The sequence below is a fragment of the Perna viridis genome, chromosome 1, assembly GCF_037379345.1.
Source record: "Perna viridis isolate PV_CMFRI_1.1 ecotype Kerala chromosome 1, ASM3737934v1, whole genome shotgun sequence".
Lineage (NCBI taxonomy): Eukaryota > Metazoa > Mollusca > Bivalvia > Mytilida > Mytilidae > Perna > Perna viridis.
The window spans coordinates 50,343,112-50,354,478 of NC_142445.1; the positions used below are offsets into that span (position 1 = coordinate 50,343,112).

Below are 11,367 nucleotides of genomic sequence, written 5' to 3' on the forward strand. Positions count from 1 at the left end.
AAAGGCATTAATGAAATACAGTTCAAACTTCTATATATGTATTTAAATTTTTCTTTGACCAGCAATTATGTAATTTCAATCACATACTGTAAAAACGTTAACGGGCAATGTATTTTTACGAAATAATCAATTTAATACAATCTAATGTTAATCCACTAGATCTCTTTCGCGGTGATAGTACTTTGAAGGCGGTTATCAAACGGATGTCCTTTTGGTCGACATCAGAAGGTTATAAGACTCAGAGGGTAATCATGGCAACCAAGATTCGAGATGAACGATAAGGATAACGACTACACAGCGAAAAAAGACACATACACAACAAAGGCATGAAATAATAAAAGTTGATAAGCAACATGGACTCCTCTAATAACTGGGATCATGGACTAGGTACGTTGGTAGGGTAAGAGTCGTCTTCATTTCTAGAAACACCCACCGAGTTGCTCATGATATAAAAAATATAGGGGATGTGGAGACAGTCGTCCACCAAAACCCAAGCAACTAATAATTAAACTTCTACAGGTCACTACACGGTCTTCAACGATTGGTAAAACTCATGCCATAGAGCAAGCTGTAAAAACCCTAAATATATAAATGAAGTGAAACTATTCATAAAAGACAATTTTTAAATTGACCTAATCTATAGAAAAAAAAGTAAAACGATTTACAACGAGCAGAAAAAAAAACCAACGACAACCACTAGACTACCAGTTCTTGGCTTGTGACAGGCGCATAAAGTAAGGGCTTTAACATATTTGTGACTGCTCAACCCACACCCTTATCTGGGACAGTGGTGGGAAAATACAATAATAAAACGAAAATTTCATGTCGGGGATAAAAGAAAGAGAAAATGTAAACTGTGAACATGCATGGTGCAGATGGATACACCATTACGATTCACGAGTGAATGATGGCGACCATAAAACTTCTGTAGTGATAATAAACCGGTAGGTGTTTTGACATGGACAAATATGTCAAATTGAGCGATATTTCGGTGGAGTATGGGTACATTTTTTTTATTTAACCCCAAAATCCTAAGTGTTACCGCAACACTCTTGATACCATATTAAAGTTGAGACATCGGGCTACATGATGGTACCTAAATTTGTTTAGTTTATTCACACATGCTGTCCCAGAAAGGCTAAGACGCTAAAATAATAGATTGAAAAAGAATCCGAGATTATTTTTAGCGACAAATTAATTGGGTAATGGGAGGTATGAAGGTACCGAAAAATCACCACGAAGCTGATGCGTCGGGATACACGATGGACTCTCCCAGCCCATGGACTATTCTTTTTTATTTGGTTTGGTAGAAAGAAAAATGGGGTATGAACATGTAGATATCGTCAAATGGAAAACCGAAGGTTTTATTTCAATAGTCGAAATACTTTTAGTTATGGTCATTTGAAGTCAAGTTGTCATTGTCCATCAAGTAAGTTTCTCGACGCTTGTTAATGCCAGATTTCAATTAGTTGCAAATCTCTTTAATTACAGATCTATGTATACACGTAGTATTTATACTGTAAATACTGCCATGCATAGAACACTAAACAACAAGAAATTGTATTTTAAAATACTTAAAAAAAGGTTCTATGATGAAAGTACTTTGACACGACCCAAATGTTTTTGAGAGAGTCCAATACAGGAAGCACAAGGGGAAGTAATTCTAATCATGGCAGCTTCCGCTCTGAGAAGAATACAAGTTTTCAGGAAAGATTTGTTTCTTTCTGCATCAAGATGCCAAGTTTTACTCAAGAATACATATTTAATCAAGTCAAACGACACAGATGAATGCAAGTTAGAATATTTAGAAGGTGACAGTGATGGTAAGCAAAATTACGTGTAAGTTGTAACCATCAGTCGCCCTTTGGCTTTAGCCTCTTTTGGTTATTTCTATGTATTGGGAGATTGTCCATCCAAGATGCTTTCAAGATGCATATGTGTGAGATTTGAATGATCGAAGTGAAAAAAATTAAGATCAAGCCGTTTCAAAATGCATGAGTGTCAGAAGAAATACATGAGATTTGGCACTATTGTCCCTGGGGCATTTACATCAGATTAAAGAATTCCTCAATAAATGTCATGGTTATCTGGACAAAGTAACCTTGACCTGTTAATCAAGGTAACAGTATAATCCTAAAGAGAATAGGTAACAGTAGACCCTTAAGTCTTCACTGTGAGGTAGGTGATAAGCATGTATGATACATGTGTACATATACAAAAAAATGAATACTTCCTGTATGGTGGTGTGTACACAAGGCTTGGAGTAGAATAAAAGAATTTTCCTTACAGAAGTATTTTTTTTATTGGGAGTGCAAAAAAAGGGCTGTTATTTAAGAGTAAATCGATTAAAAGTGTAATAGCTCTTAAAGTTGGGCGCAAAACATCAAGAGACAGGGTAGGGTTACATATTTTATTTCTAACAATGACACTGGATGTCTGGATATTACAAGGAAATAAAAGGCCCTTACATCAAGGTGCAAAGGCTGCAAAATCGTCTACAGTCTACATGCAAAACCTCAATCACAAACAGGTCAATCTATACTATAGGTGACATATCAAAATACCTGTAAAGTTGCAGTAGAAAAACTCCAAGAATATAGTAAGATATAAGTTGAATTAAATATTTCCAAGACACATCTTGTCTATCCGAGAAATTATTGAAGAGTGACATATAAAAGAACAAAAGAACTTTAGCGCCGAAAATATATCCAATAGAATTTAAATAGAAGTACTATTTTCCTTTAGACTGATTTTGTTTTATCCTTTGACTGAAGTTCTTATTATACATGCATGTTATAAAAATGTTGAATTACATGTATCTTGATATATATTGTTGTATACATTAACAGTAAGAGTCTGTAACATGTATGATGTTATTTATTGAACAATGTACCCATGTTTTTTTTATATTGTACCTACTATAGCCGCTATTAGTTACATGTGTATGAGAATATTTCTTAAAGGCACCACCAAATACTACCAGTATATATTTTAATATTTTCAGGTATTGCCGTTATATCCATGAACAGACCTAAAGCAAAGAACTCACTTGGAAGAGTATTCCTTCAACAGGTAAAATAGGAATTTTACAAATGCATAAACCCTAAAACCTGAATCTAGATTTAAATCAATCTCATCTTGAAAAATGTAAAAAAAAATATTCAAGAATTAAAATAAGGACAACAATCAGATTTATTGACATATGTGCTTGCTTATTTGTATTTGTTCAAGTAGAATATGAACAACCCACTCTATTTTAACATATCCTGGTATAGCATTTCTAATACATTGTGACTTATTTACTATAAGAAAGTTATTTGAACTAGACAATTTAATATAAAGTCACTCCTACATTATACCAATTTACAATACCTTATATTAATATATACTCCATAATGTGATTCTGAATTTTAAGTTTACGGTTCACATTGTTATTATTTTATTTTGAAGTTTTGTTTTTTATGTATAGCTTAAGGATGTAGACCTAGGGTAAGGGACATAACTCATGAAATCAGTGATATGTTTGCTTTTGTTTGTTTGTTTGTTGGGGTTTAACGTCCAAGCAGCAATACTTCAGCTATATTCAGACGATGTGATATGTTTGCATCATACTCAATTTCACCAAAGCCTCTCAAGCATTCGTTTGAAGCAGAATAAAATGAATCCAAGTTAATTAGATGCTTACATAAGATTGATGTAAAATGTTGAATACAAACGTTCCAACGATTTTTATGAGTTGTGTCCCTTACTCTAGGTCTACCTCCTTAAAAAGATAGATGCATCAATTCTATTTTATTAAAAAGCTCTTTTCTAATTAGGCAATATCTTCTGTAATCAATTATGAAGACAACTTTTAAAATATAAATTACCATTGAAAAAGAAATGTGGAGCAGAATTAAGTTTCTAGTGTATGGTATAATTAATTGTTATACATTTTTTGTAAATATTTTTATCAGAATTTACTTAAAGCATGCCAAATAATTTTTAGTTTAAAGATTGTATGCAGAATGTAAGATTTGATAAGAACATTAGAGTTCTCATTATTAGAAGTGTAGTTCCTGGAGTGTTCTGTGCAGGTATGTAATTTCTGTAGTACAAATGCTTTTCTAATGCTGGAATGATTATCAGATTCTTTTACATTATTACTTCCAGTTGAACCACTGAGGAAGTTTTTAACATCCTTGACTACCCTGTTCAGGTCTCGCATGGACAGTTATTTAAAATTTTTTTTTTATTTCATTCAATTTTTTTAAACTTCCAGTTGACAGTACATTGGGTTATAAAGTAGTGTTAAAGTAATTAGCTTATTTGATCAGATACTTTATGATGAGATATGCTGTTTCACTGCTTTTGAAAGAAATGTCACCAATTTGAAAGTCACTTGCATCATAAACTAATCTATGTCACATTTAACAACAACGATCTTCATTTTCATAAACCATCTATTTGGTACAGAGACACATACCATTTATACAATACAGCCTTTATAGAAGTATTCACAAACATGCTACACATAAAACAATATTGATGGGGTTAACCAGGAGGACTCACTCTTTTGTTTATAATTCTAATAAATTTACACAAATTAACCAGACTTATTATCTTTCAGGAACATTATGTCTCTAAAACCTAAAGTATTTCGCAACTTTACAAGCTCCTTGTTGATATACCATTTTTTATCTGTTGCAAGTACTGGACATGTCATTATAAAATGGTATTAGTCCCTTAATTCTAAGTTACACAGATTACAAAAGCAATTTTCTGTACTGATGTTTTGTAAATATATTTTTCTTTTTGTGAATACAGGTGCTGATTTAAAGGAGAGAGCAAAGATGACCAATGAAGAAGTAGGACCATTTGTTGCTGGATTACGACAGAGTGTGACTGATTTACAGAACATTCCTATGCCAACAATAGCTGCCATTGATGGATATGCTTTAGGTGGAGGGTTAGAGATGGCTTTGGCTTGTGATATAAGGGTAGCTTGTAAGTTGAATGTAGTTTGGTTGAAGATTTGAGAAAAAAAAGATCCCTGTTATACTTAGCTGGTCTACTTTAACTTCAGTTAAATTTTAATAAAATCCATTCTATAAATTGAAAACTATACCAACTGTATTAACACATTTAAAAAAAATGTCAGCTCACAAATCACAGTGCAAATACTGCATGATTTCATGACAACTAGATTTAATGACAAATAAGTTATTTTTTTCTGTTTAAATTAATATGATATGATGAGTTGTATGTTGCAGCTGACAGTGCCAAGGTTGGATTATTGGAGACCAAGAGAGCACTGATTCCTGGTGGTGGTAAGAATAGTTCTCAGAAATTTTACTTACTTATAGGATAAATCTGTGTTTGAGGTACATGTTGTTGTGTGCAGATGTTTTCCACACATCACATAACTCACAAACCCTTTTAGGAATGTTTATGAATTTTTTAGTATTATATTTGACTTCTGTAACAAAGTTTCCTTTTTAGCTTACCTGGCCAAAGGCCATCTGAGCTATTGCCATCACTTGGCATCCGTTGTCGTCGTTGTTGTTAACAATTATACAAAACTCTTCTCCTCTGAAACTACTTGACTAATTAGAACCAAACTTGGTGTGAATGTTCCTTGGGGTATCCTCCATAGAACTGATGTGGGGATTTTTTATTCATCGAAAAACATGGCCCCTGTTACTAAAAGTAGAACATAGGGGTCACAGACAGTAGTTTTTCACATATATCTCCTAAACCATTAGGTTTAACTGATATCTGACTATGTAAAAGTGTTCAGCATGATGAGATCTATCTCTGGTCAAATTTTGGTTTTAATCCGTTAAGCCATGTTGGAGTTATTGCCATTTTTGAACGATTTTTGCTATTTTTAATGTTATTTCTTTCAAATATCTTCTCCTCTGACACTACTTGACCAATTGAAACCAAACTTGGTATGAATGTATTTTGGGGTATACTGCATAGAACTGATGTGGGGATTTGTGATTCGTCGAAAAACATGGCTGCCATTACTAAAAATAGAACATAGGGGTCAGACAGTAGTTTTTCACATATATCTCCTAAATGGTTAGTTTTAGCTGAATTCTGACTAGGTAGAAGTGTTCAGCATGATGAGATCTATCTCTGGTCAAATTTTGGTTTAAATCTGTTTAGCAATGTTGGAGTTATTGCCCTTTTTTCAATGATTTTTTGCTATATTTAATGTTATTTCTTTCAAAAATCTTTTCTGACACTACTTGACCAATTGAAACCAAACTTGGTATGAATGTTCCTTAGGGTATCCTGTATAGAACTGGTATGGGGATTTTTGATTTGTCGAAAAACATGGCAGCCGTTACTAAAAATAGAACATAGGGGTCAGACAATAGTTTTTCACATATAACTCCAAAAGCGTTACGTTTATCCAAATTCTTTGAAATGATCCATATTATTAGGACTACAAAAGTAAGAGTTATTGCCCTTGAAAGGGGAAAAATGACTTTTTTTTTAATAGTTTTCAGTCAATATCTTGTTAGCTATGATAGATTAATAGAAACTTTCAATTTTTGAAAAGATCTTATGATAAGTCCTACCAAAGACTTCTTGAGTCAAAATTGTTGGACAACTTCTTTTTTAATTTAATGCCTTTGAAGGGCAAAATTCAACAAGGTGAGCGATTCAGGCTCCTGGGAGCCTCTTGTTTTATATTGTTGTTCTGTTGCTTTTTATTTCCAAGTTTTAGAACCAGTACATCCAAAAATTGGGAGAGCATATGATGCTCTTAATATTTTTTTATTTTGTGAACTAAACTAAATGAATGAACTACAATTTCTCTAAAATACATATACCTCAGTAGTCAGAGCATAGTGAAAAGTCTATTTGTTACAAATAGTGTTGTTTTATTGTCTTTTAAGATAGGCTTTTGATATTTTGCATTAGGATATACATGTTTTACATTAGGACAATGTGTTTACATTATCAAGGTTGGTGGAGTTTTTAACTTGAATTTTGGCATTGACGTCAAATTTGTTTTTTTTTATGTATTTAATCATAGCCTGACTGACAATATTGTTCGTTTGAAAATAGGATTTTGAAAATTATCATGTGACATCAGACAGTTTAGCAAATAATATTTTTGTTTTTGTCAGGTGGCACACAGCGACTGGCAAGAGTTGTTGGCCCTGCCATAGCAAAAGAGTTGATTTTTACATCTCGTATGATAGATGGTAGTGAGGCAGCCAAGCTTGGTGTTGTCAATCACTCTGTTGAACAGAATGAAGCTGGAGATGCAGGATATTTTAGGGCTTTAGAATTAGCTCAAGAAATCATACCTAATGTAGGTGTAAATAAGGGAGATAATTGATTAGAGATAAGTGATTATAATTATACTGTACATAATGATTTTTTTATACTTATGCTGTACTTAGGGATGGTTTTAATCATATTGTAACATATATTGGACTTTTTTTAACATTTTGAATAAATGGTTTGGCCACAGACCCTCTTCAGTTCTTTTTTCTATATCTTTGTCAGTTGGTGTTTCTTCTGTTACAGATGTAGAAAAAGATCTGAAAAAGGAAACTGAAGAAAGCCAGTTTTTGAAACTGTTTTTCAAAAGGTTAAAAAAGACAATTTTATACCATAGAAACATTCCCTGAGGAATTTAAAAACAATCATATTGTAACAGCTAAATAATTGATATGAGAAAGAAAGAAAAAACAAACATTTTTTTATCATATAAGTGAAATGAATTTTCAAAATTATGTATACAGTCAAACTTCACTCGCTCGAACTCAGATCGCTCGAACACCCGGGATTTCTCGAACACAATTCAAAGTACCAAAATTTTCTCCTATATAATCTATATAAATAACCTTGGATTTCTCGAACTTCGATTTCTCGAACACTCGAACTGACTAGTCGGTCCGTTTGGTAATAAATCTTAGAGAATAACCCTCACTAACTCGAACTCGTCAGCAATTTTGTCAGCTTGGGTAATAAAAGGTGTGAAAAACTGAAACCGTATCATTAATCAGTGTCATTTTAGTTAATTACAGGTAAAATCTAAGTCATCACTAATTAGGTAGTTTTGATCTTTAACATAAGACTGATTGAAGTTCGAGAATGTTCCGAAGTCGGTATGATAAAAGCATGAAAGAAAATCGGATAAAAACAAATTATTGACCAAGGAACTTGAACTCTGAACGTTTTTAAAAGCGAATACAGCATTCTTTAATGTTCACAAATCAACATAATCTTCCAAAAGTGAATGAAAAATATCCACGAACTAACACAACTTCGTAGGAAGTAGGCAATTTCTTACGGTAAAGTCGAACTTGGACCGGCACCGAAAAAAATCTGGAAATATATGAACTCCTGTTAACTCGAACACATTTCAATGGTCCCTTGGAGTTCGAGCTACTGAGGTTTGACTGTATTTTGTTAGTGTGTACAAAATGTTTAGTTTACCCCATATTGTTTAACATTTTATATATTTTGGAGATATAAAGGGGAAACATTTCAAATGAGAGTGAGCACATTCAGGTTTTTGTTAGCACCCAAGATGGGCAAAATGACACAAAAAGGGGAAAAAAACAGATTCATGTTTTATGCACTGGTACTTAAATTGTACATTTAAAGAGACAGTTCAAAACACACAAGTATATATGACTTTAAATTCTAGAAAGATTTGAATCTTGAATAAGTTTTTAACACAATCTTCAATGCTATAATATAGCATATTCTGCAAAGATTTTATGTGATACACATGCACTGTTGTTGTCTCAGAGTTGTCAGAAGCAATATATATATATAATGATTTAAGTTTTCCAAAGTGTAACTAGGTCTTTTGTTATTTATATTGTTTTTCATTTTAATTACAGGGTCCTGTAGCATTAAGAATGGCTAAGATGGCTATAAGTAGAGGAATAGAGGTAAGTATTATCGGTAGAAGTCAACTTATCTATTCTCTTTATCCCCTGTGGGACATAAGGCCACAACAAGTTCACTCTATTTCCCTCTGTCCTTTGCCACGTGTTGTGCTTGCCCCAGGCTGTATCCAATATCTTTAAGCTCAGCTAGGACTGTTCTCCTCCAGGTGGTACATGGTCTGCCAGGTTTTCTCTTCCCAGGTGGTGTCCATCGAAGGGCAATTTTTGGCAGGCGTTCATTTGGCATCTGTAATACGTGGCCCAGCCATCTGAAGTGCCTCATTTTTAGTTTAGTTGTGACTGATTGGCAATTGCACTTCTTCATCTATTCATCCATTCTGATTTTCTCTGGCCAAAATATTCCTTGGATTCTCCTCAGGCAATTGTTTTGGAATACTTCCAACTTCTGTATATTGCTCTGGATGATACACCCAACATTCTGACCCATACAACAATACTGGCTTAACGTTACATCAAGTGAACGTATTTGTCAATATCAATTTTCTTGGTTTTAAAAATAAAAAGATAAGTGTTATATAGTGTAAAATCAATTTTGTTGGTACTGTTTTTCCTGCTTTTATGTTGACAGTCAAAATGGTGAAAATTAGTATACTGTTTGTTTATAATACAAGGCATACAGAGGAAAACATATTCTCATTTGAAAATGAATATTGTTAAAATCTTTTACTTTACTTAAATATTAAGTGGCTTTCCTTATGTTATGGGATGCTCCATTCTAAAAAGACTTGAATTCAAAACCATTGTTGAATGTGTTAACAGTACAAAGAGCATGAGGTCCTGTTGTCTCAAATACATTCGTCTGTTTACCTGTACATCTTATATTATAGGTTGATTTAACCAGTGGTTTGGGCTTTGAAGAGGCAGGCTATGCCCAGGTATTTATTGTCTTTGAATATGTTCTTAACTGCACCCATTGTCTGTTAAATGTTGCAACTAGTGATTGGTATGTTATTATCCAAAATTTTGGTAATTAAATCAGAATATACCTTGCTATATAAGTAATGAGTCATTTGGAGTTTTGGTCTTTCCACTACATTGTATTGCAATTTATAAAGTTCACTTTCAAAACAAACTTTTTTCCTTTAAGAAATTTGCAATGAATCATAATTATAAGTTCACAAATTCATATTTTATTTTAACTGTAGATAAATCTACACACTATCAGTAAATGCTATTTATAGTTTTGGGGAATGTATTTGAAGGTTTCTTAGCAATGAAATGATTGAGAAGGGTGACCTTAATCTTTCTTTTACTGGGTATTCTAAATATCTTTGTTTTTTACTTGAAGTACAGGACATCAAGAATATAATTGAAATCGTTTATAAACATGAATAATTATGCATTGCAGGTCATTCCAACCAAGGACAGAATAGAAGGAATGAAAGCTTTTATTGAGAAAAGGGAGCCTAAGTTCAAAGGAGAATAGACAAAATAAATAAACTAATCTACAGAGAGGCAGCAAATAATCAGAGATTGGTTGAAATGTTTACTATGTGCAATTATTGTAGAAAGAAAGTTACTGTTTTCAAAATTTATTTGATCAAATGTTTAAGTGAAAGATAGTAGATTTCTAATGGCTATAAAATTAACGATGATATAATTCTGTGAAATGACTTTGCTACCTCAGAAGTAACTAAAAAATTAAGCTTCCCTGCTTATTGAAAAAAAAAAACAGCTGTAGATAAAGTAAGCTAAATGATATGAATTTATCTTGTTGACTGTGATAATCAATAAATAAATAATTTTTATGAGTAATTTGTGGTTTTATTTTATGTCTTCGATTGCTTTACCTTGTTATAAGTTGCCATAGATACTACCTTTATAGAAAAACAATGGTGACATAAAAAGTATGTACATGTTCATAAAATTATATGATAGATTGTATTCATTTTATATTGTAAGTGATCTACATCCCATTGTTTTTGTGTTGTCTCCATGAATCATTTTCTTTCACAAAATGTATGGTCTTGTGTCATTATGCAACATTTCCGTGATGACAAGACTAGCAGTAATTGTAAATCAAGTTATTAAAATATTATAGCTTACCTTAATGACGACAATATCTCTCAGTACACAAATTAATAATTCTTAGAACTTTAAATCTTTTATATTTGAACACTACAGTGAAACACCTCTGAATATATAAATATATATTATACAAAAAATACGTGTGAGGTCAAACCTGGCCTTTTTCAACTTGGTTGGCCTGCTTTTAATTTATTACCTGAACTGATCACTCATTATTACAAACATATCTATGTATTGAATATGTAAATTATTTATCGTAAGAAATGTGTTCATGTGTCCTGTTTGCCTTTGTAAATGTGTTCTGTTATCTGCCTCTTGTTACAGTACATGTGACTGTCTTAGTGTATTTAATTGAAACTTGAGTAGAATCAACAGAGAGTTGCTTATAAAATATACCCCATTACAGACC

The 11,367-nt window shown here is 32.5% G+C and overlaps 1 protein-coding gene across 1 annotated transcript; it reads left to right on the forward strand.

Moving 5' to 3' along the window:
- The first annotated feature begins 1,620 nt into the window (after positions 1 to 1,620).
- Positions 1,621 to 10,685, forward strand: LOC148629206 (methylglutaconyl-CoA hydratase, mitochondrial-like). Its single transcript, XM_088546115.1, has 9 exons — positions 1,621 to 1,823; positions 3,005 to 3,072; positions 3,989 to 4,076; positions 4,807 to 4,986; positions 5,253 to 5,309; positions 7,128 to 7,315; positions 8,862 to 8,912; positions 9,758 to 9,805; positions 10,279 to 10,685. The coding sequence occupies exons 1-9, from the start codon at positions 1,670 to 1,672 to the stop codon at positions 10,354 to 10,356; spliced, it is 912 nt and encodes a 303-aa protein (XP_088402241.1). The 5' UTR covers positions 1,621 to 1,669; the 3' UTR covers positions 10,357 to 10,685.
- Positions 10,686 to 11,367: the final 682 nt, after the last annotated feature.